This window comes from Ambystoma mexicanum, chromosome 7q (genome assembly GCF_040938575.1).
Source record: "Ambystoma mexicanum isolate Mex_15411 chromosome 7q, UKY_AmexF1_1, whole genome shotgun sequence".
In the NCBI taxonomy this organism is placed as follows: Eukaryota; Metazoa; Chordata; class Amphibia; order Caudata; family Ambystomatidae; genus Ambystoma; species Ambystoma mexicanum.
In genome coordinates this window covers 1,091,554,808-1,091,581,060 of record NC_090941.1, presented here as the reverse complement: position 1 = coordinate 1,091,581,060, position 26,253 = coordinate 1,091,554,808, and the positions used below count along the sequence as shown (strand labels likewise).

The 26,253-nt window shown below is 46.3% G+C and overlaps 1 protein-coding gene across 1 annotated transcript in view; it reads right to left on the bottom strand.

Annotated features, from left to right (window-relative positions):
* Nucleotides 1-22,852, bottom strand: part of LOC138528196 (vomeronasal type-2 receptor 26-like) — a 294,308-nt gene extending 271,456 nt beyond the window's left edge. The window contains exons 1-2 of the mRNA XM_069639649.1: nucleotides 21,561-22,852; nucleotides 17,142-17,433 (exon numbers count right to left, since the gene is read on the bottom strand). Of these exons, the coding sequence (XP_069495750.1) occupies nucleotides 17,142-17,433; nucleotides 21,561-22,852 (1,584 nt within the window). The remainder of the gene's footprint in view (nucleotides 1-17,141; nucleotides 17,434-21,560) is intronic.
* Between the last annotated feature and the right edge of the window lie 3,401 nt (nucleotides 22,853-26,253).

The window sequence follows — 26,253 nt, the reverse complement described above, 5'->3', positions numbered from 1 at the left end:
ACATAGGTGACATTGGGTGGGCCCAACAGTCGGCCCGTGCCCAATACAGGGCTGAAGAGCCCATATATGAGGTTGGAGGGTGCAGGCTCCAGAGATGCACCATCTTCCCATGTATCTTGTCTTAGTTGTCCCAAGTGGGCAATGGGTGATTTATGGGGTGGGTGTCGCTCTGGTTGGCGGTTGCCTAATCCTCCACCCGTTGGTCTTATGGAGAAAAAAAAAGAAAAAAAAGATTTAGGTTGAGTCCTGTCCTCACTCAGCATTTCCCTCAGCACGGATCGGGTTGTCTTAATATTGGTTCGGTTCCCATCGAAGGGTGGTTTCGAGCTCCCTTTCCTTGTCGGTGATCCTGAGGCGGTCTATCGTCAGGGTTTCTCAGTGTGTTTTTTTGAGCCGTGGCTCCATCCTTTTGGGCCTCTGTCTGCTTTTTGCCACCTCCACTTAGATCGTGAGCATTCCAATCTTGCTGGGGGGAGTGGTTCGATCTAGTGGCCTTCGCTGTCTGACTGTCGAAGTCCGTCATCACAATGTTCTATTGTTGTAAGAACCGCCAGGCAGGTTACGGGTCCCCAAACGAATGTCATGTTTTGTCTATTTGTATACACCAGATTGCAGGACATTTTAAGTAGTGTCTATGTTCTGTGGATTTGAGGGCTTCAAAGAAGGGGCTTAAGCCCTTACGTCTTCTGGACACTTCCTGTGAATAATCGTTGAAGATTCATATTTCCCCCTGGCTGATGCGCACTGGTGCTGCTGATCTGAATGCCTTCAGGATAGCCACTTTATGTTTAAAGTTCAATAAGTGCTTGGACGTTCATTTGGTGATGGCTTGGTGATTTGCAGGAGGTCACAGATGAATTTTTCCATGTTCATTCCCTCTGCGTTTTCCGGAACACAGACGATTCACAGATTATTCCTCTGGGACCTATTTTCCTGATCTTCGATCTTTTTGCCTAATCTTTGGACTTCCCTTATGACTCTGTCCATGTAGTTTTCAGCAGTCATCAGATTATCCTCCAGGGCGCTGATGCGCTGTTCATTTTCCATGGTTCTCTCAGATTGAGTCGTCAAGTGGCTTTGTACTTCTTGAAGGTCATGTTTTATGTCTAGGACAGCTGTATTTGTTTCCTGCATTTTTTGGCTAATTATTTTCATCTCGGCCAGTCTGGCCTGAAGTTGCGTTTGTAGCTCCATTTCAGGTTTTTTTCCTCACAGAGCGTCCGGGGAGGCCCCCAGTTTGCACATTATCTGGCCCGTCCCTAATATCTGAGGTGTGGGATTCTGATCCTGATCGCATGCCCCTTTGTTCTGTTGATGCTTTGTGGGGTAATGTTAGCTGGACCACAGTGTGATTGGGATTTTCTCCCCTGGGCGTGCAATGTTTGATTTCGGGAGAGCAAGTTCGTTGGTTATAGCTGCGTCAAATAGGTGTGGGGGGGATTTGTTGCTCCCGGACTCTGCTGTGGAAGGATTCACCCTTTGCCTTGTGTTCGGGCCGTTGACCCTGTGATGTCCTGAGGCTAGTTTGTGTCCCCCCACCGGTTTTGGTGCTGGGGCCTCCTCTGTGGCACACCTTTTGCTGCCATGAGGTACCGTTGCGGCCCTGAGTGCTCCCCCTCTCCTTGTGGTTAAGTGCAGGCCTTCCGTGAGACCCTGACTGCTTGTGCGGTTATTCTCGGTGGGCCTTATCCGGTCCTTGAGCCTAGGCTCCTACTCAGAGCTGGCATTTGCGCAAAATGAAGGGGGTGATGGCACCAATCCTGGGGCCTGGGCTGAAGATTTTGCCTGGGAGCTGTTGGGCATAGGGTTGAGTATGGCTGGATAGTCTGTGTGCAGCTGTGGCCTCTTGGGGGATGGGGGTTCTTTGTGCCCTGGCCACAGCGTTGGTGTTTATGAGAGACTTCCCCTCCTCCGAGGGTCTGCCCCTAGTCATGACCCGGGCCGTTCCCCCTGCGGTGTCGTGGGGCCGTTGCAACAAGCCTCCTTGATTGCTTAGTTGGGGGCTCTTCTGTGGTTCCCTCTGTGGAGCTCCGGGGTAATGCTGCCGCCCTGTGTGGTCTCCCTTTTCGTTTCTGGTCCCCATGCGGGCCTTCCGTGGGTTCATTAACGCCTGTGTTGCTTCTCTCAATTGGTCGGGGTCTTATCAGTTCCTTGGGTCTGAGGTCAGATATAGAGCGGGTTTCTGCACGATATACAGGAGGAAGCAGTACCACTCAGGGGCTGGGTTTGGGAGATGCGTCTGGTGGGTGCAAGGCTTAATGGCTGATGTGGCTGGTCTGCAGAAGTGAGGCCATGGTCCCTTGGGAGGCCTTCGTTGCGCCCCGTTCACGGTAGGGGTTCATCTTTGGGCGCTTATTATATAGCCTTAGTTATATTATATAGCCTCGGGGTCATCTTCGACTCCACACTCTCCATCTCTCCTCACATCTCTGACGTCTCTAAGAAGTCACACTACCAGCTACACCTCCTCAGAGGTATCCTTCCTTTCCTCTCCTTCCCCCAGAAGCTCACTGTCTCCAGAGCTCTGGTTCTCTCTAGGCTGGACTACTGTAACAGCCTCTATCTAAATCTTCCTGCCTCTACTCTCCGCCCTTTGCATCTCATCCAGAACAGGACTGCGAGACTTGTCCTTGGCCTCAAGCCCAGGGACCGTATCTCTCCAGGACTGAAATCACTACACTGGCTCCCAGTGGCTGCAATGATTAAGTTCAAAACCCTCTGCACTGTCCACAAGGCCTTCTGGGGCCTTGGGCCAAAATACCTGCAACTCTCTCTTCGTAAATATCTTCCTTCTCGAGCCCTTCTCTCATCCACCTCCAACCACCTCAGGGTCAGCCGCTTCTCCAAGCAACGAGCTGGGGGTAGATCTCTCGCCGCAGCAGGGGCCTCCCTCTGGAACAGCCTTCCTGCCTCCCTGAAACTTGAGGAGAACCATCTCCGGTTCTGGAAGCACCTCAAAACCTTCCTCTTTGCCTCTGCTTTCTCTCCCTCTCTCACCTGCTAAAATCACTGAACCTGCACTGAATCTGCAACTGGGCCACTCAGCGATCTCGTGTCCTGGCCCAGCCACTCTTGCCTGCACTGCCTACCTGCATTACGGGACTGTCTCTGTATCCTACAGCCCCTTCTCCCGGCACTTACCTTGCACTTGCCACCAGCTGGCCCTACTATTTATCTCATATTCTATTAACCATGTACCGCACTTTCCTTGCACTTGCCACCAGTTGACCCTATTATTTATCTTGTATTCTACTAACCATGTACTGCACTTCCCCTCTCCCCTTCCCCTGCACTTTTCCCAGTCTCACTACCCTTGCACGTGCGCGATCTGAATGACACCTGGCCTAGTAGGATCGTTGTCTGTCTCCCCCTGTCCCCCCTGCCTCGTCGCGCCTTGAAACACTTGTGTATAGGCGCGTTACAAATACCATATCATATCATAGCATATAATATCATATCATATCATGATATGCTATGATATGCTATGATATGATATGGCATTTATAACGCGCCTATACACAAGTGTTTCAAGGCGCGATGCGGCAAGGGAGGGGAAACAGAGGTAAACCAGAGACAGAGATCCTACTAGGCCAAGTGTTATTCAGATCGCGCAAGTGCAGGGGAAGGGGCAAGGGGAAAAGGGCGGAATGGGAGGGGGTGGAGACATTGCAGTACATGGGATAAAGAATAAATGTTAAAAAAACATAAGAGAAGTAGGGCCAGCTGGTGGCAAGTGCAAGGGTAAGTGCAGACATCGGGTGTCAAGTGCTGGTTGGGGACTGTGGGGGTACAGAAACAGTCCCCAAGTGCAGGGGTTGGCAGGGAGGCAGTGCAGGTGTGTAACTGGCGGGGCAGGGGACCTGGGGCTGAGATCAGAGGGTCAGGTAACCAGTACAGTACAGTTTCAGCCAGGAATTCAACAGGGGAGAGGACGAGAGAAATTAGAAGCACAGAGGAATGTGTTGAGGTACTTCCGGAACCAGAGGTGGTTCGCCTCAAGTTTGAGGGAGACACAGAGGCTGTTCCCCAGCCGAAGAAAGAGATCTACCACCACCTCGTTGCTTGGAAAAGCGACTGACCATGAGAGAGTTGGAGGCGAATGCGGGAAGAGCTCGAGTAGGAAGATATTTAGGATGAGAGAGTTGAAGGTATTGAAGCCCCAGTCCCCAGAAGGCCTTGTGGACAATGCAGAGGGTTTTAAACTTAATCCTCACAGCCACTGAGAGCCAGTACAGAGATTTCTTTTTTTTATTATAAATTTGGTTAGCTGATAACATCAACCTTTCAAATCAACAATTTATTAAATAATAACATTGTTCTGATTGTCCAAATACAAACAATAACAGAATATTCTTTTACAAATACAACAAAATAAAATGATATGCTAATACAATACAATTTCTTTGAAGGATAAAAAAAATGTAAAATGTAAAATATAAGGCAAAATAGGTTCAACAGATGTGCATAAGTCAACTTAAGTCACTGTACAATTTATAGGCCAACACTTGGCATAGATTAAAGCAACATAGAAACGTATTACTAGCTTATTATCTGCCAGGAGCATGCCCATGTGACCTATATAGAACTAGGGACATTGCTTTAAAGATGGCTGTACTGTCCTCTAACACCTTATAAGACAGAGTTATAAGAGTTGGAGAAAATTAGTTTTCGTATGCTGTCAGAGTCTAAAGAGCGATAAATGCAAATCACATTTTTAAAGTATAGCTGACGTTTGGTTACCAAAGCAGGGCAATCTACAATAAAATGCTGTAATGTTTCCTGTTGCAAAATATCAGCACAAAACCGGCAGATGTTCTGTTCTTTTGAAATCTTACCCCTTCTAACTAAGACATCATTAGTAGGCCATAAGTGTAACCTAAAACGTAGATATTGATTACGAAGATAGGGTGTTGGACACTTTACTAAATAGTCTGCCAAAAGCGAAATCTCTTGTGTCCAAATAGAGCCCCATTAAAATCTTTGTAAGGGTCATATTTAGAGTGATTGCTTGTCCAATCAAATTCAAATAATTTGATCTTTGCTCGGGTGGGATTCTCCAATAGGAGGTCCAATGTTATGGCGGTATCTGATGCGTCCAAAACACAAGTTTGCCATTTGCAGGGAAAGTAATGATCAGATTTCAGAAGATAGTATGTAACTACACTCAGAATGTTGTTTATTCTGAGGCCTAACAAACATTTGCGCAGCAATGTGGACATTTTCTATAAAACATGGACATGTAAGGAAAGAGAGCCCAATTCAAATCGTATGATTGGTAGGGGCGCGCATTTTGGGAGTTTTAATACTTGTCTCCAAAATCCCACCTCCAGCAGATCCCAACTTTATTTTGCTCTTGGGAGTCTTGCTTCAATCCTCTACAAGAGAATTGGGACAACTTTTTGTTGAAAAAACATCATTACATGCGTGCAGGAGAATTTGCCATATTTATACAACAGAATTTTTGTCTGCGAGATCAGTGTTGTTAGTTTTAAGTCTAGGCTTTGTTCAAAAATGGCATCTGACGAGTTGTTAAATGGCACCCCTAGTTATTTGTATTGCATAACTACCTTTAGTTCAGAGTAACGACCACTTGAAATTTGCAGTGATTGTATTTTAAGTAACAATGTTGCACACAACTACCTGTGTTTTGTCTATGTTTATTAACAAATTGTTGTCATAGGCGTACATGTTTAACCTATCAAGCAGATTTTGTAACCCTTTTGGGGTTTGGCATAGGAGGACAAGATCGTCCGCGTAGAGGAGCCATGCAACTCGTTGTAGGCCCAGTTTCGGTGCATCTGAGACTATGGCTGTGAATGTTTCACCCATGTCTAAAATAAATCGGTTAAACAGAATAGAGGCCAAAATGCATCCCTTTTTTAGGCCCTGCTCTGTCGGAAAACATGAGGACAATAGTCCTTCCAATGTTAGTGTCACCTGCATGGTTGTTTCTGTATGCAAAAGTTTAATTAAGTTGATGAGCGAACTAGGGCATTTGCAACGGATTCGTTTTTCATACGATAGGTGGCGGCCGATGGAATCAAATCCCATCCGGAAATCTACAAATGCTAAATATAGTGGTTGTTTCCGAGTGGAATAATATAATTTAATCATATTTAATCCGCTGATGTTGAGCGAGGTACCTAAAACCAGCCACAAACCCAGATTGGAAGGGGCCTCTCATGTGCATGTCTGAGGACCACTTATTTAAATCTGGCAGAATGATTCGACAGAAAATTGTACCATGGGCATCCAGGAGTGCAACTGAACGGTAGCTGGATGGTTTACATCAATCACCTTTTTTGTAGATGAGCAAAACAATGGAACGTTTCCATGATTGAGGTAGTTGCTGTGTAGTGTTTACATGGCTAAAGATGTTATACAACACCTCTGCCCAGATCTCTGGATGTTGTTTAAAATTAAAATTTGAGAGACCACCCTGGCCCAGAGCTCGCGAACGACTCACTTTATGGATGTAAAATAAAATGTCTTCTTTATCGAAGTCAAGATGGAATTTTGTTGTTTCTAATGCAGAGTTGAAATGCATTATTTCATCCGGGGCAGCATATAGTTGTGAATAATAGGTGATCCAGTCACATTCTCTGACCCCTTGGGATTGTAAAGCTTCCTGAAGCCCTGTGGACGCTTGGTTAATGGCTGACCATATTTCAGCTGTGTTTTTAGTTTTTAGTTTGCAATACACTCAACATCTTTGCTCCATCAAGTTGATACATAAGAGATTTACGACTACGGAGCCAGTTTTTTTATTTGTTTTTCAGTTGAATTAAGACTGCTCCCCGAGAGCCATCGGTCAGTTTTAAGGCTTCTGGTTTATGTAGTCGATACAGAGTTTTCTGTTCTCTTATATCTTGATTGTATACATGTAATTTTGGGGCAGTTTTGATTTGTTGACGAGTAGTAGATTGAAAAAGCTGCATTAGGTCATGATATATGATTTCCTGATGCGTTACACCAATGATGTTTTTATTTATTGTGGTTACTGAATAATTTCAAGGAAGACTCAGACCAACGTAACCTTTTACGACTAGGGCTAATTATTAGTTGACCCTTGGTCAGATTTTGGATGGTGGAGGCACAGGGGCTTTTTACAGACCATGGGCCTCATTACGAGTTTGGAGGCAGCCATGGTGCTATTAGCACCATGGCTGCCTCCAAACCGGGCTCCATTACGGGGTTCCTACAATGAGGACTTACCGGGTCATTCCGACATAGGAGGACCCGGTAATTCCTCCTTGCAGGAACCATTCCCCATTCCCATTTGAGCCGCCATAGGGCTCAATGGGAATGGGGAGGGAGGCAATAACGGGCACATAACAACTGGCCTGTTATTATCTCCCTCTTCCCCTTGCGGGACCCAGAAAGGACGCCTGTTTTACCAGGCATCCTTACAGGGGCCCGCAAAGGGAACCTTGTAATCGGCGCTCCGTAATGAAGGGGGCCGGTCCCGTACCGGCCCCCTTCATTACGGGAGCGCAAGGGTCGTAATGAGGCCCCATGTCATTATAAGCATGTTGTGGTCACTCAAGTCTGTTGACAGAACCCGAAAGTCAGTGACTTGGGTTATGAAGGCAGAATCAATGTAAACATAGTCAATAACTGCAGAGCTATTTTCTCTATGCCACGTTGGTTTTAGTGGAATGTCGGCTTTAAAGGTTCCATTTAACATTTGGAAGTTTTGAGTTTCAACAAAATTGCTCCATTTTGCCAGTATCCCAACAGACTGGGAGGGGTTGGTTCGTAAGCAATGAAGATTCAGGTCCCCCGCTATTATGATCTTTGAAACATTGGAATCCAGCAATATAAGTTCCGTTAAGATCTTTGAAGAAACGTTCATCAGATATTCCCATTGGGTTACAGTAAACATTCACTAAGTCGTATAACATGCCATAGTGGTGCAGTTTTACCATCTGTATGAAAGCATAAGAGAGGCCCATGGCTCTGAGGTAAAATTTGGGCTCTGTTTAATAGCAATTAACAGCCCTGAGGTGGGACGGCCACGCATGGCTTTGGTGGCTAGGGTCATGTGCACATCATGGCTATCCCATGTAGGGATAGAAGTGAGCCAAATCTCTGTAAGAAGATCACATCGTGATTGTTGATCTCAAGCAGACGATTGTTTAGTAGGTGTTTAAACCCCCTGGAATTCCAACTGAGTAGGGAAACTGAACTAGATGGTAAAGCATGATCTAGTTATTGATGATTTCCATTGCATTTGCAGACACATTGTAATGCCACCTGATCCGGTGTCTCTTGGCGTGGCTTTGAGGCTAAAGTCGAGGTGGGTTGTAAAGAAAGGACATTGGGCCCTGAACCCAGATTGTTCATTGGGGACGAGCCTGCCAACAGAATGAAGCCCATGGTGTAGAGTTGTGTTTTGGCAAGCAATATAGTGTTTTGAACCAGTCGAGATTTCATCCATATCTTGACAGTGCTCAGCTTGCTTTCTTGGGTAAATTCAACCAATTTGATATCTGAAGAGGCAATATCCTCTAATACTGGAACATCAGAAAATATTTCCATAATGGATTGCTGATTCAGGTCATATTGGGTGAATGGCATCGGTCTGCAGGATAACAGCAAGGAGAAGGGAGCTGGACATTTTACAGGTCGAATGGCTTGATTTTTCGAATGAGCCAATATGGGATGATTTCTAGCTGATTTTACTATTGGAGGGTTTCTTGTCTCTTTGTTGTTTATTAGGGCAGTATCAATCAAACGTAGTATCTCATGGGCGGGGGAGGCTAATGTAAGAGTCCCTTCAGACATATTGTGAGCCGTGTCATGAGCGGTTATTATCTTCTGCGTTCGTTCTAATAGTGAATTGTGACCTAGACTTTGAACATTTTCACCCTTCTTCACAGTGGTGAGGCCAGGTCTCACCCAGGACGCAGAGGCGTGTTGGAGAGGAGGACCCCCAAGCTCCTCTATGTTTTGATTTGTGGACTGCTTGGATGATTGATTGTCCAAGGACAGAGTGATGTATTTTTGTGATGGTTGGGCCGCCATGTAAACATCAACTGCTTTCTGGATTTCTTGCCGATAGAATTCATTAGAGCATTGTGGAGGTGCTTTGTTAGGTGGTACAGCCTTGGGTGGGACACATGCATCTTGGGGATATGGTTAATAATCTCTCTCATCAGCGGCCGCGGCTGTGGCTGCAGCGACCAATTGATCAAGTGGAGCATATGAGGGAATGCCCAGATTAGTATTAGGAATAGATTGCATTTTCCTGTCATGGGCTTGTCGAGCATATTTCATTGTCACAGCCTTTGAAGCTGTGAATAGAGCTCCCTTAGGTTGACTTATTGATGTGATGAATTGCTTCGTTTTTGTCGTGAGTGTTTTTACAGATTTTAGATTTTTGGATTTTTTGGTTTGTAGGTTAAGAGAGGGCTTAAATATTTCAGAGAGAGGTTTATTAGCATGAAAAATTGTGTATGCACGTTTACTACTGGAGGGAGGAGAAGAATGCTCATTTGTGATAGGCACATTTGCTAAATCCACATTTTGCATTTTTGCGATCCCATCATGGATAATATCGGCAAAGTGTGGTAGCATGACTGTCATGCTTTCGGGATCCTGAATCCCCATTGTTGGAAAAAGAGTGTCTAAATCATGCATATAAATAGTGGTTTGACAAGATACAGAAGTCATGGGAGCAATTGATCGAGGATATTGTTCATGGACTCGTGCCTCAAGACTTTGGGAATTACGTATGTTGTTTTGCCAAGTAAGAATTCTATCCATTTGGACAGCCTGATGCGTCAATTTAGCATCCAGAGTGTCAAATATTCTGGTCATCGAGTGTATGGCAAGATTCATGGCATTGGGCCTCATTACGACTTTGGAGGTAGCCATGCCCTTAGCAAGGGCATGGCTGCCTCCAAAATCGGGTCCGGGTTCCCTGAATGGGAACTTACCGGGCCATTACGAGTTTGGAGGGCCCGGTAATTCCTCCTTCAGGGAACCCGGGCCCGGACCTTCCCCATTGCCATTTGAGCCCCCATAGGGCTCAATGGGAATGGGTGCGGGAGCTAACAACGGGCCCATTACAACCGGCCCGTTGTTAGCTCCTGTCATGATGCCTACCTCCAAGGAGCCAGGTCCGACCCAGCAACCCCAGAGGCAGGCATCATTCCCCCCAGGGAAGTGCCAGCGGGCCCAAGCTGGGGCCCTTTGGACACAGTCCTGGTGCCTTAGGCGCCAGGCTCATGTTGGACCCCTGTCCTGGCGCCTTAGGCGCCAGGCTCATAAAGCTAGACATGTGTTCAAGTGTTTTAATGTGCACTTACCTGATGCAGACCATGCTGCTACATCCAGGCCCTCTTGAGGCCTGAATGGAACTACTTTACCTGTGGGACTACTTTCCACCTGGGTGTGGTCGGGGAAGGATACATACCTGATCGGTGGAAGGATACGTACCTGGAACTTCTTCCAAAGCTATTTAAACCACGCCCGATCAGCAACTCACGCTTCGCGTTGTTCTGCTCCTCGCAGCTGGACGCTCACCGTGTCAGCTCCTGCATCTGGACTTCAGCCACGCCTGTCAGCATCCTGGGTCGCCTGCAAAGGGAGATAAGAGAGAATTGGCAGAGAAAGAAGACCTTACCTGCTAAAGCTGCATCACGGAGACATCACACCGACGATCCTGAAAGGGAAGACATCATTTTAAAAGCATTTCGCTTTGATCGCTGCAGCGCTGCATTTCACTCACCTTTCCTGGGCGCCTCCATCTTCAGCAGCGATCATCCGGATCCGCACCCACTTCCCAGAGCCTAGAGAGAAAGACAGGAAAACAAGGTGAGAGAAGGAAGGGAAATAGGAAAAGCTCAGTTTTCTTCTAAGACTTACCTGTTGGGTCATTCCCATTTCGTTTCGGGTCCTGCCGCTTCCTGGCATTCCGGACCCCGGCTCCTATGGGAAAAAAGACAAAGACATTGAATGAGCGAAAGCAAAGACATTACCTGAACGCTCATCCAGAACTTACCCGTTATTTACTGGAACTGCACGTTTCACTTCGGGTCGGCGCCATATCTCCGGCATTCCAAACCCCGGCCCCTAAGGGGAAAAAGACATAAGCATTAGCGCTTGCTGCAATAAGATAATGAACATTATTATTTAAGCGTGAACTTTTGAACTTGCAACAGAACTCTTACAGCGCCTCACCTGAATAGTCAAGCTTATTTTGAACTCCCATCAAACCTCAATCCAGTGAAGTAACTGGGTTTCAACGCGCCCCTGCATCAGAAGCAGGATGGAGAACTCATCCTTCCAGACCCTAAGGTGAGACTTCACGGGGAATCGTGGAAAGGTATCGTGGAGGGTTGGAAGGGAGTGGGAGGCTTGAGCATTATTCCGTCAGTAGGTAATACTCCCTTTTCACGCACAGGGGAATATTCCTGCGAGCCAGAAAAGCCAGAGTAGAGGGGCCCTTCCTGTCCCTCTTCAGAGTCCTGCGCTTCACCATTGAAGAAGCATCAGCACTCGAAGCCAGACCTGCGCCTCCGTGGGAATCAGGTGAGCGTGACAGCTCCCTGGACCCCTCGCGGGACCCGTTCTGGACGTCTGGTAAAACCAGACGTCCACATCGGGTCCCGCGAGGGAACCTCGTAATATTGCGGAATGGGTTTAACGGCGCCGCCACCATTAGAGGCGCCCATTAACCCATTCCGCAATACTTATAATGAGGTCCATTGAGTGTGATTTCGAGCAATTTGGTTGAAGATTCCGATTGACTAGGGGGTTTGAAACTCAGTGATGATTCACGTGGTTTGCGAGGGGTAGGGGCTGAATAAGAGACCGCTATACCGGAATGTGGATGGCTAAAATCAGGGAAGAGATCTGGTGACCTGGAGAGGTTGTGAAAGGAGTCATGAGCCACGAAGCAGGTGCCATTTAGTTCTAGATTAATCACAGCCATGTCAATTGGCTCCAGTTGGTTTTAATTATTGTTAACAGATTGTACCGGAGCAGTAAATACATTATTCAATAGAGCACTGTCTGTTAAAGAAATGTTTAAATTAGAGCCTATTTGTAAGGCATTCGATGGTAAAGGCTTTGACATTGGTGAGGTTACAGAAAACGCAATTGTTTGTGGCACGAGGTCGCTAGAAGGATTAGTCTTGTCCACTACAGATTTTGGGTCTATTAGTTTGGGCGGGCCAATATCTGCATTTTGCAAGTGAATTGGTGACTCACCAGTCCAAACCATTGCTTATGTCCGGCTCCTTATAGAATGAGCGTCTATCCGTATTCATAGTTGGTTTGGTCGAAGAGAGCGTCAGTTTCTTGATGGAGCATGTTAATGGGCCTCATTACGACCCAGGCGGTAAGTTACCGCCTGGGTCGTACCCTTACCGCCATGTTGTAAACTACGTTTACACCATGGTGGATGGCGGATTTACCGCCCCATTCCAAGGTGAGTGGGGCGGTAAATCCCCATTTCCCATTTTACCCTTCCCCATTCCCATTTTTGCCCCATAGGGCATAATGGGAGTGGGGAAGGCGCTAATTACGCCACCGTAAATTACGGTGGCGTAATTAGCACCATGGTCCCTTAGCGCCATGGATTTTAACGCCTGCAAAAAGCAGGCGTTAAACTCACCATGGCGCAAAGGGACCTCGGAATCAGGCGTTAAGGGTCGGCGCCGTTTACGGCGCCGGTAACCCCTTAACGCCTGATTCGTAATGAGGCCCAATGTCGTGGAGCATGTTTGTTTGGAATCTTTCCGTTTAACACAGGCAGCAGGTGATTTGGATTGGACATTGTTGTTGTGAACGAGGGCCAGAGGAGGCATACCAGTCCTCAAAGTAAATACACCTCAGTGCATTTATCAGCCAAAATTGATAATATGCAAGCAGATGTTTTCACTACCAACCCTCCAGATGGAAAAAGATGCTAATATAAATACCAAGAGCCCTTTCTGTTCGCGAAAGTACTAACACGGTAGAATCACTTGACTGCAAAAGCGTGTCAAGCGCGGCAAAGCGGCCATGCCGATACTTCTGGGTACTTTGCTTGGGTGTGTGCACGCGGGTGCGTGCGTGTGCTGACTTTTGTAGTGATGCACCAAAAGGGGCGGGGCTCTTGCAGTTAAAGAGCTAATATGCTCTCAGTAGTGCCTAAATAACAAAGAAAAAGTTGGTATTTTAGTATAAGAGGCACTTCCAATAATGGTAGAATGCAGTAGTCCAGTAAATCAGTGTTATACTGTTGAGCAGAGAGTTGAAAAAACAAATCCACTGAAAGGGAAGCAGAGAGAACGGCCAATCAGATACTTCCGGGTACTTCGATTGAATGCGCGCACGCGGGCGTGCGTGCGTGCTGACTTTTGTTGTGATGCACCAAAAGGGGCGGGGCTCTTGCAGTTAAAGAGCTAATACGCTCTCAGTAGTGCCTAAATAACAAAGAAAAAGTTGGTATTTTAGTATAAGAGGCACTTCCAATAATGGTAGAATGCAGTAGTCCAGTAAATCAGTGTTATACCGTTGATCAGAGAGTTGAAAAACCAAATCCACTGAGAGGGAAGCAGAGAGAGCGGCCAAGCGGATACTTCCGGGTACTTCGCTTGGGTGCGCGCCTGTGTAGAGATTTCAGTCCTGGAGAGATACGATCCCTGGGCTTGAGGCCAAGGACAAGTCTCACAGTCCTGTTCTGGATGAGTTGCAGAGGGCGGAGAGTAGAAGCAGAGTTTCGTGAGTCCCTGTGGCGTCGTTTGCATGTTCCATCAGGGTGTCCTGTGCTCATGGTTCCACTGCTGGCATGCTGGGGTTTAGTTGCCTGCGACCCGTTGTGTGGGCCACCCCATGCCGCTGGTCGTGGGGAGGGGGTGCCTCCACTAGGCGCTGCACTTGCTTGACGGGCAGGGGTCCTCGTCCCCACGCTGCATCCACTTTCCCCTACCGGCATCAGGGGGGCCCGCTGCGCCAGCTGCAGCAGCATCGGAGTGGCCGCTTGTGGTGGGTGCTGAAGTCTTGTTTTTGCTACAGACTTCGCCCATCCCTGCCGGACATGTTCCAATTTGCATATCTCCGTTGAAGCGGCTTTAGGGGTGAGTTGGTGAGGTGAAGGTCGCTCATAAGCGACGGTCGTGAGCAGAGCTATGCTGACCCACCACCATTTTGCTTTGGCACTCGAGCGCCCCCTCTATGACTGCTGTTTTAGAAATGTTTGCAGCCATCTTGAGATGATCTCCATGCATAGAAATAGTCATTTTAATTTTTTGTAGTTCGGGAGTAAACCAGTCATTGCCCTTTTACTTGTTGACCGATTTGGTTTATGCGTAGCTTCCTCCAGGGATTGCATATAAGTGTTAGCCATGTCTTCAGCTGTCTCTAATTTACCAATCTCCTGCAGTATGGGCCGTAACCACGGCAACAAGGCTTCGGGCTTAAGCCTTTTAAAATTCCTAACTCTAATACTCTTTGTGTGTGTGTGTGGCCCAGGAAGGGGACGGGGACTGTCTAGTTCCAGTCCACATCCATGGTACCGCAAATTCTGGGTGTGAGGCAATTTTGAAACCATTAGTTGTCCCAGATGGGATAACTACTGGCTGTATTAATGGTGCATATCCTTACCATTTGGGGGGGTTGGACTTGCATCCAGCTCACAATTTAGATAAGAAGAGGATCTCCTCAGTCATTTCTTCAGATCTGCATTGGAGCCAAGAATCTCTCGCTGAAGGGTAGCCTGCAGAAGATCCAAATAGCTGAGAAGTGGCCCAGCATCTATTGCAGTATTGCGCCTTGAAACACTTGTGTATAGGCGCAGTATAAATAACAAATCAATCAATCAATCAATCAGCCTGGTGAAGCCCTGCTCCTTTGCCTAATCTCCGAAGACCATGAGCACTGCTCAGCCCTGGACTAGTAGGACCAACTAGTCCTGATGCCTTCTCGAGGATCCAGCACTTCAGAGCCTCCAGAAATGTCCCTGGACTGCATGTGGACTGATCAGCTCTCTCGTGTGCTTTCTTGCCAGAAGCATCACTGCCATTGTTTGAGTCCGGAACTTCAGTGGTAATCGGCCTGTGCTACTAGTAGCCAGCTCTCAGAATTTCAGCATTCTACTTTGAAGGATACCTATCCTGGATCAGTTCCTGTGACCGTGACTGGACGGATGTTTGTCATCACCTGTGTCCAGAGACCATCACTGGAACTCACCTTCCTCCAAGCTCTAAAGTGTCCTGAGGAGTTCTGCATTGTTGGATTCTTAATGTCTTCTCCGAAAAAAGTGTACATCGTGCATTTTCATTCAAACAAGATGACACAAACCTGCTACTTCTGGGCAGCTCTCATTGAAACAAATGGTGGATTGCCAGGGGACATTGCTGGCCAGATGTCGTCTGTTTGCCAGGTTTGGAATGAACAGTGACAACTTTCTACCAAAGAGGTTCTGGGACTGGCTAATTGCAGGCGATTTCAGCCCTCTCACAATCGCAGTGGTAGAAATACTTGAAGGCTGTAATATTGTGGCCCAATCTGGGGTATGATTTGGAGACTCTAGGTATGGGTTCTGAGGACTCCCTTGGTATATTCTTGGAAAGACTTTGAAGGATGGTTTAGTGAGTAGTTCGTAAATTGTGTTTTCTTTGTAGCAATCCTTAACTTTATTGTTTATGTAGGCAGATCTTTGTCTTTTTTATCTAACTCATTACTGCTTAATTGTAAATATTCAGAAGGGTGAGATCTCATTTCATTCAGTTTAACTGGAACAAGTGTGTGTGCAAGTTTTATAGATTTTTTAGATTTTTTGCTTTCTTTGTTCATTATTACATTTTTTCTTCTTTTTTTTCTTCTTGTCTTTTTTGGATTTAATAAGAGTTATATGTGAGATGATACTTAAGTATGAATTTGTTTGCTAGATTTGTAAAAGGTTGTTTCAACCAAATACAATAAAAATAAAATTAAAAAAAAGAGATTGCCCATGGGCAGGAACAGTGTCTGCGAAGGCCCCTATGAAAGAACCTAAGGGAATATCCTGCAACTCTCCATTGCTCGACTGGAGCAGCCCCAGCGGAAGCGATGTTTAAGAGATGCCCGAGGGGCCTCTTGCCGGATGCAGGTTACTGGCAACTGACAGTGATCGATGACCCCCAAGTGCCGGGGGACAGGAGATACCGAAACAAGGGCAAGAACATGAGACGGGGGCTTCGGCAGTACCAGTTAGCCCTGGGGGACGAGGTGATACTAAGAAATAGGCACCCCCAAGGGAAGCTGTCATTGACATATGAACCAAGCCGCATGGACGTGTATGCATTGAAGGGGTCTATGGTGACAGCCTCGGATGGAAATGCCCTTGTTACCAGGAATGCCAGTTTCTTCAAGAGCCTGGGAGATGGTGCACGGCCCGGTGTATCCCTGGCAGAGATTGTGCTGAGGAACCTGATGAAGGTGGTGGGACTGACTGCTCTCAGACTCCCTTGGACCGAGGGAATGCAGGTGAGGAGAGGCTGAGCTGGGAAGGGGGCAGATGGTAAACCCAGGGAGCTGGCAGAGGGAGACCTGCCCACCTGAATGACTATGTACTGGACCATAGAGTCAAGCAGCCGAGAGTTTCTGGAAACAGTTTAGAGGGTGTTATTTGCCACGAGTTTGTGTGGGTGGTGGTTTTGTGATGTCGTTGTTATTGTTATGAAAAAGGAAGAGTGGGGTGTCCCTTTAACGTGGCAGAGTGACATAACTCTGTCATGTGTGGAAAAGAATAAATGGGGTGTGTCACGTGTGCTCAGCAGAGCACACGTAGGACCCAGACGGGAAACAGAGTCTCCTGTGTCTTCTGTTGGTCGGGGGGCTCACACTATGATGGGAGGCCTCCTAGCAGGGGGCCTCCTTCCACAGTGCTCACATGACCGCTTCCTGATCTCACACATCACGTGACATTAGTAATTGCATCCCTGATGGCAGCCGGTATAAAATTACAGATGATATCATCACATGAGAAATCGCAAACACCATCATTTCAGGAGTAAATCATAAACCCAAAATATTAGAAAACCACCTGGATTTTAAATGCGATCCCGCAACCATAACTCAAAACCTCTACTGTGGGATTTTGGTAACTAACCATATCTTCCCATTTTAAAATAGCTAAATCTACTCCGCAGCAAGCCCTCACTTACCTGTGGGTAGTGAAAGACCCCTAGAATTCTGGCCATTGGAAGAGTCAACGCTGACATTGTCTCCGCAACGATTCCAGCCAATGGTGCTGCCTGCAGAGTGCGGTACCCAGGAGCGGCTCCACTCTTCCCCGCCAGGAGCTGGAGAGCCCCCTGGATGGCTCGGTTCTCAGACATGCAGGAATCCAGGATCTGGAACCCCAGGGTCACATTTTCTAGTATGTCAGGAGACTGGTTGATTTCTTCAATGGCAAAGACCATGGCCAGTAGTTCACGGTAATAACGAATGAAGAACCTGAATGTAAAAGAGGCATTTCAGGCAGATTCATTTTATACAAATACTGTAGCATCACTATCTACGCGTCCTATCTCTTCAGAGGTGCAACATTTGCATGCGCACAATGCAGCACTGGAAAGCTCCCACCTCAAGCTCATTCCCTGTGGAACTCTCCTGGAAAAAAAAACACATTTTACACGGGCATATCCAGTTACACAAAAAAGGGGTTTAAGCCGGCGTGTTGTGTGTGCTCATTTCAATGACTCCACACGCGGAACACAAGTGCCGTGGGACCTGCCCAGTGGTGAAAAAGCGCTTTGCACAGCCTACGTACCATAACATAACTAAAACTCTACACTTGAGTTGCAAACTATCCATATGTGTAACCAATCATTTTACTTTTTAAACTTTCTTTATTGTGTTTTCAACTTCCACAGTTCAACATACTATACAATTAGACGTCACTGAGGTGACATGAACTCCCAATGTAATGCCCCCCCCCGTACTCTCCCCTAGTCCCTTATGCAGGTTTCAGGCATGATGGCAGCATATATTGGCAATTGTGTTATTATACACACTCCCTAGTCGAAGACATGGAGACAGCACTGAACAGGTTGCAGACACCCAAAGATTACAAAGCTCCCATGTATTGGGCTCCTCATGCCTGTATTAGACTGATCCCTGTGAGATCTGTCCCTTCTTGTTCGGTGTGGGGGCCATTTCATCCATTTGCGCATTCAGTTTCCAGTCCAGGTAGTATTGTCGGAATGGTGGGCAATAGTCTATTGGTCTGCTGTTGAAGGGCAGAGTTAGGGAGTACCTGGATTCACGTTGCTCGCAAAGGTGCATGTAGTCCACCCATCTATTAAGGGTGGGTGCTGCCTTTTCCCCTACATGCTGGCTATGAGATATCTTGCTGTCTCAGAGGCCATACCAAGGAGTTTCTTTTCTCCCCTTGTGCCAGTCCCCGTCAGGGACAGGAGCCATATTGTTGGTGTGTTCTCCCATGTATTCCCCAGCATTCCCGACATGGCTTCTGCTATCCCTTCCCAAAGTGGGCGTATTCGTAGGCACGTCCAAGCAACATGGAAGATGTGAGCTGTCTCCATATTGCATCTTCTGCAGTTGGACGACGGCTCCGGGTAGATTCTGTGTAGTTTGGCGGGGGAGTAATATACTTGGTGTAGGAATTTGTAATGTGTCAGCCTAAAACGGTTATTCATGGAGAGGTTACGAGATTGGCGTCCGATGAGCTTCCATTGTTGGTCATTCATTGTTTTCCGGAAAGGAAAGGCGTGTATTACTACCTGCCAACCCTTAGTGCACTCCAGAGGGAATAAAATCCCAAAACGTATTAGTGTTGCAGGCACGTGGGCTATAGGAAGGTTCCCACTGCTTGCAATTCAGATTTTAACTGAAGGTATGATTTCTTTTTTTAGGTTTTAAATTCCTAAGGTACAAGGTGGTTAGGTAAGGTGTACAGTCACCGCTTCACTGTTGTGTTATATCCAACAATAGTATTTTACTTTTTTGGATTCAATTCACAGGGTGTCACAATTTCGCAAATCCGTTATTTGATACAAAATATTACAACCTTAGTGAAAGTAGAAAAACCCTTCATGGGTTATTTTAATCAAAATATATAGTTTTTTTCTCAAAGCCTTATTGTTAAATACATTCTAAATCATAAAACTTTGTTTTCATACATGAATTCACCAAATCCCTTTTTGGGTAATGACAAAATAAAGTAAGACAAATTTCTTGGTTAAAGTCACCAAACCAAACTAGTATCAAGATTTATCAGTGTGTTGCCAACGCGTTTCGGACTTTTCTGACAGTCCATCTTCAGGGCTAATGACACTATTTGTTCCAACAATACATGTGTTTCTTGAATTCAATTCCTACGATAAAAACATAGACAATATTTTCACTATTAGTGTTCTTGCATCACTTATTCAAAATAATGGGAAACTCAACAGTAAGAAATAACAACTTGAAAGGTTGCCTTTCAGACAATTCAAAACATTACTTTTAACGCACCTTTTTCTATTGCCTCTGGCACCTTGCTTCCTGATTCTTTGACACTATCTTGTTGATAGGTTAAATACACCTAATCTGCTCTGTGTGTGAACAATTGTACTTCAAGGAGAATTCTTCTCAAAGAGTTTCTAGAAAAAAAAAAAAACCAACAGGGGGAGATTATTTTTTGGATACTTGGTAGGCTCCACTGAGAATTATATTTGCAAGTTATAAAAGTGAACCGCTATGTGTTAGTAGAGTAGATCCAGGGGTATACTATTCCCCCATAATGTTAATCTGGCTGTATTCTTTTAACTAGATGCACATTGTGCATACTATTTATCTAGTCAAATGATGTAGGGACCAGGGCTGCGCCTGTTAAATCTGTTCTAAATCTCTTTCTCACCTCTAGGTGCAGCGTGTGGGTGCCTTGTAAGTCCTTGGGTATCCGGAGCATCGAGCGGAGCTCTTCGGTTCGTAGCCTTGCCTGGTGGTAACTGTTCTAAATAGTGTGGGGAGCCTGTGCGCATGCCCGTGAGCGGACCGGGCCGCTTACTATTCGCGCATGCGCACGGTGGAAGTTCGTGTCTAGTCTGACTTCGTGTGCGCGTGGGCGGGCTGTGCCACTGATTCCACGCGCATGTGTGTCGACAGGAGCTTGGTCCGATTTCGTTTAGGCATGCGCGGGTGCATTGTGTGAACCTCTGTTGCGCAGATGATGTGCCCGTCTAATCGCAACTCGGTTCAGGACCACTGTGCCTCCACGCATGCGTATGCATACCTGATGTATCTCGGGGAGGGGCGAGCCCTATGCTGACTTGCAGTTTAGTGAGCCGGTACTTGCTAGGTAAGGCATCTTATCCCATCCATTTGGGAAGATAGGATAAATTAATATGGTCAATCTCGAAAAAATAACATATGTTTTTTATAAAAGAAGGTTCTGCCAAAAATCTGTATCATAGAGCCACAGTGTGAATGAGTGGGGAGTGACGCAGACAGCTAGTCTGCTTGGGTCCCCTTTCATTCCACACTGTGGCTGAAACGTGACACAATAGTCTCTCTCCTGCCTCTCTGCTACCTGAAAGGCCTGTTGTTTCAACATTTTAACAAGTTGGTCTCTGCCAATTAGATGGCTCACATTCTGTGTGGTTTATGAGCCAAATTTTGCTTTTGCATATAATCAAACGTGGCTGACATCAAGGCATTTTAGACATGTACATTAGTCAGTTGGAATTACAAAGTTAGGTGCCCGGAGGTAGGGTAGAGTATATTTAACAGAAGAGACATCTGTACATTTACATACTTGTGACCCGAAACATGCATACATTCAAACATAACACATTAGATCAAACTCTATGTTCATGCCTCTAGGGCTAAGGCAGTCAAGGGTGTCAATCCATATTATCTCCCTCTGGTGGAGAGTTCTTAGAATGTTTCCGCCTCTAGGGCCAAGTTTTACATGTTCGAGTATAACACATTTCATTTGTGCTACCGAGTGTCTAGCTTCTGAGAAGTGTGTGGCCACGGGTGATTTCTGACTTTTTGTTCTGATGTTAGACTTATGCTCTGACCATCTGGTTTTTACTTTTCTGGTGGTCATGCCCACATAGAATAGGCCACAAGGACACTTGAGTCCATAAATGACATTTGATGCATCACACGTGCATGAGTGTTTCAAGGGGATAGGTTTTCCTGTGTATGGGTGGCTGATGGTATTGCCTTTTAATATATTGTCACAATGTTGGCAGTTGTGGCAGGGGACAGTACCCTTGAATGTAGTTTTTCCGGTTCCCATGGTAGTTATGTCTGCTTTAATCAGGCTGTTACGTAAGGATTTATTGTTCCTGTACGCGAACGTTGGTATATCTGGGAAGAGTTGTAGCAATTTCGGATCCATTTGGAGCAGGTGCCAATGTTTCTGAAAAATCCTTTTGATCCTCTTACTCTGGGTGGAGTATGTCGTAACGTATACCAATTTCTGTTGATCTTGGTTGGTTCTGGGAGTAAGTAGAGTATCCCTTTGGGTTGAGTTAACTTTGTCTTTGATTTCAGAAATTAGATTTCTATCATATCCTCTCTCGATAAACTTTGTTTGTAAGGTTGATGATTGTCTGGAGAATTCTGACATTTCAGAGATGTTTCGCCTGTATCGTAAAAATTGGCTCAACGGTACACTATCCAGTGTTCTTTGAGGATGAAAGCTTGTTGCTAGTAGTAAGTTGTTCCTGTCTGTCTCCTTTGTGAAGATCCTTGTTTCTAGTTTTCCTTCTTTCGCGTAGATTTCGACATCAAGGAAGTGTATTCTAGAGTCACTAGTGACTGATGTAAACTTGATTCTGGGGTTCATTAGGTTCATCATGGTAAAGAATTGTTCCAACTCGTCTGCTGGACCTGTCCAGATACCGAAGATGTCATCAATGTATCGTGTGTAGAGTGATAGGTGTCGAGACCATCTTGGGGGGGTGAGGACATTTTCATACTCTAGGTAAAACATGAATATATTAGCATAGCATGGTGCCATAGCGGCTCCCATGCTGGTTCCTGATACTTGTAAGAAATAGCGCTCTCCAAATTTGAAAAAATTGTTCATTAGAACCAATTTTAATAAAGTCAGTACAAACACTCGATCTGCCTTGCAATCTGCTGTTCTTAGGAGCATCCACTCTACTGCCTCTAGACCGGTCTCATGGGTGATATTAGTGTAGAGGGATGTGACATCCATGGTGAAGAGCATGTCACGGCCCGCTACAAATTCAACATCTTGTAGTTTTTGTAAAAAATGTGTTGTATCTTTTAGATACGTCTCTGTGTTCTGAATCAAAGGTTGCAGTATTCGGTCCAGATACTGTGCTAGGGGTTCTAAGATGCTATTTGTAGCTGCAATGATTGGTCGACCTGGTGGTTTCAATAATCTTTTGTGAATTTTAGGCAGTATGTATAGTACTGGCATAATTGGATGTTTGTTGTTAAGGAACTTATGCGTTTTCTCCGAGATTTTGCCCATTTCTTCAGCTTCGTCGAGAGTTTCCTCGATTAGTGTCATGATCTGATTTGTAGGGTCGGAGTTGATTTCAATATAAGTTTCTGTGTCGGCCAGTTGTCTCTCAATTTCCTCCAGATAATCGCTCTTGTCCATTAAGACTAGCGCGCCTCCCTTATCAGCGGGTTTGAAGATTATCGTCTGGTTGTCCAATAGATTTTTTAGAGTCTGCTTTTCCCATTTCGAGAAATTCCCATAGCCCCTGTTCTTGAATTCCAGTTTTTTGAGGTCTTGGAGTATCATTTTTTCGAAAGTAGAGAGCACATGGTTCTGTACTTGAGGATAAAAATGGCTTTTTGGATTAAACTCAAGAAATTCTGGTGTTTCTTTAGGGTCTTGATCTTCTTCGAGGTCATCGTAAAATATTTTTAATTTCATTTTCCTCAATAGTCTAAAGAAGTCTATTTTTTCTTTCAGAAGTGTGCTGTTGCTCTGGGGGACAAAGGACAGACCTTTGCGGAGTACCCGAAGTTCTGGGTGAGTCAGGGTGTGTGACGAGATATTGATTACTAGGTCTTTTTCTGGGTCTTCTTCCTTTGCGCGTTTCTTCTTTTGTCCACGTCTTGTTGGCCTATTTCTAAAAAAGGCGTTTCTTCTGTAGATGGTATTTCTTCCTGTGGGACAGTTGGTTGGGAGGTTTCTGGTATCACTGTTGGATCCATTTCTGTACTTGATGCATCTGAGGTTGTAACTTCGGCTTGTGGTGTGGCTGGTTTCATTGTTTTCCCCCAGATTGGCTTCCCATTTGGTTCTGTAGCTCTGTGTTGTATTGGCCCTCCCCCCCCCGATGTTGACATCAGTTTTCGGGTCGACAACAGATTTAATACGTACTGTAAGAGTGTCTGTGTAGTCAGACTCTGGGGAAGTTTGGCCATCTCATTCGCAGGACCTCTCTGACCCTATATCCAGTACATAAGCATTGTGACCGCAGTACATGCACTTTCAGATTGCAGCATATCCCACATGATGAACTGCCCGTCTTGCACCAGGTCCCCCAGCGTCTGGATGCCCTGTCTCTGGAATAATGTTTCAAAGGTTCTTTCATGTGTTAATGGAATCCCATGGGTGTTATATAATGGGATATCTGGTGAGTATGTGGTTGTGTCACCCATGAGGTGTAGTGTCTGACCCCATGCCTTATAAGTCACAGCTGAGGGTTGTACTTCTCTCTGTGGGTTTCTGGGTTGTGTACCACACAACATCCCCCCAATATCATGTGGGTGTGCAGCTTCCCTGGCCACTTTAGAGTGGGGGAAATCTGGGGTGGATTGTTTCCATCCCGCTATGTATTGCAAATGGGCTGCCAGATAATACATGCACAGATCTGGGTTTTCTAGTCCCCCCTGGTGGTACGGTTGGGTGAGGGTTTCGTAGGGTATTTATTCTTGCATGCTTCCCCGCCCATACCAGTCTGATCATCAGGCTCCGGACACGTGACCGGCCATATTGGGACGTTATATTAAATACATATAGTAGCTTGGGTAACAGGACCATTTTCGCCAATGCAATTCGAGCTGCTTGGGACAGGGGCAGATGTATCCAAAATTCTACTTTTAGCTCCAGGATCTCTAAAGTTCTCACATAGTTATGGGTGTATAGGGCGCATACATTCGTTGTCACCCTCACCCCAACGTAGCGCATTCCATTGGGGCACCAGCGGAATTCTGCACCAATGTCCGTTCGGGGCACCGCTGGGGTCAGGGGCAGTATCTCAGACTTGGTCGAATTGATTTTAAGGCCTGAGAGTTCACCAAACCTGGTGAACTCCCGGGTCGGAGGTGGGGATTTTCTTTGGGGTGTTTGACATATAGCATGATGTCATCTGCATACAGGGATATGATGTTAAGGTGCACTCGGAGACGTATCCCACGATGTGCGTGGTGGTCTCTAACGTGGCAAGCCAAGGGTTCCATCACTAAGGCAAATAGTATCGGGGAGAAAGGGCAGCCCTGTCTAGTGCCCCTGGATGGATGTATGAGCTCTGACATCATCCTATCCATATATATCGCTGCACTGGGGGCTGGGTACAATAACTTGACCCATTGTATAAATTGTAAGGCAATGCCCTAGCGCCTAAGAACTTCAATGAGAAATGGCCACTCAACCGAGTCAAGCGCTTACTCTGCGTCTAAAGCTGCAATCGCAATAGGGAGTTCAGGATCAACATTGTGCATTAGCCCAAACAATCTTCTCAGGTTGTGTTGGGTCGATCGGCCCGGTACAAACCATGCCTGATCCGGAACGACCAGCGCAGGGAAATGTGGGAGTAATCGGTTTATTAGGATTTTTATTATGTTCTTATCATCAATATTGATCAGGGATAAGGGGCAATATGAGGAGCACTTCTGGGGGTCTTTATGTCACGATCACCCGTCCCTGGAAACTATGGTGGAAATGGAAGAAGGGCTACTGAACGGAAACTAATGCAGCGCTCTAGTTGTTCACGGCGCATCACATACATATACGCGTCACGCCTAAGCGACAATGCGTTGCAACCCTCTATCTGTGTGTTTACACGCTTGTCCTCCGTCCACCATTCTTGTGGTTCTGTATCCCTTGTTTTCCGCTGCCTTCCTGCCTTCCTTGCTTGCTTTGCCTTCTCCGAGCCTCCTATTTCCTTTTTCTCAGCGGTTTGTTCTGTTCCTTCGACTGCCGCTCTGCCCCTCCCCTGTGCTCCGCTTTCCTTCAGAGCGTCCCTCCGCTCCGAGCCTTCTATTCTTACCTTGAGTTTATACTACGCATCATTGAGCCCTCTTTGGTGTCCTGTTCGCTCACCGGGGTATTCTGGGTATTCTACCGGCGGCAGGGTTGCTATCTGTGAAGAATCCCCTTCAGCACTTTCTGGAAAGTCAGGATTCGCCTTCGTCCCACAAAGTCTACTGCTTTCAAGAAACCACGGCTTAACATCGTCCCAGGGTTTTTTCTGCCTCGCTTTTCCCTGGTTGTGGGGCGGTCCCCCTCGAGGTCCCCACTGCCGGGCCGATTGCTATTAGGCAGGGTGGCCTCCGGCATGGCTCTTCCTAAAACTCACCCAAAGAAGCCGGAGCACGCCTGGAGAAACCGGAGGGAGATTTCTTCAGAAGATTCATCCGAGGAATCACGACAGGTGAGGAGGAAGGGGAGTCTGGGTCAGAAGAATTGTTCTTGGATAGTTTAGCCCACAATCCTGAGACTTTATCAGGTTTGAGTAGGACCATTATCAATGCCGTTCTTGTCAATATTCATCAGGGTTAAGGGGCGATATGAGGAGCACTTCTGGGGGTCTTTATCAGGTTTGGGTAGGACCGTTATCAATGCCATTCTTGTGGATTTGGGGAAAACACCTTTCGACAGGGCGTCATCATACAACTCTTTCAGGTAAGGGAAGAGGATGTCTACGTATGCTTTGTAAAATTCTGCAGTAATTCCGTCACTACCCGGGGCCTTAACACTCGGGAGGGACAGAATTGTTTTCCGAATTTCATCTTCTGTGATCGGGTTATTCAGTGCACCCCGTGTTTCTGGGTCTAGCCACCCCAGTGTGACTTTGTCTAGGTTTTGCAGTATGTGGCCATGTTGTGCCCTGGTTTGGGATGAGTAAAGCTGCTCGTAATAGTCTCTGAAGGTTACATTAATGGACTGCAGGTCTTTGACAAGGGTAACATAAACATTCTCTATGGCCATTATGGGGTTCAGCTGCCTTTGCTGTTTAACTGCCCTGGCTAGGGTTCTGCTAGGGCGGTCACCCTCACTATATTTCACTGCCGCGATTGGATCAACCGTGAACCTCTCTGCACTAG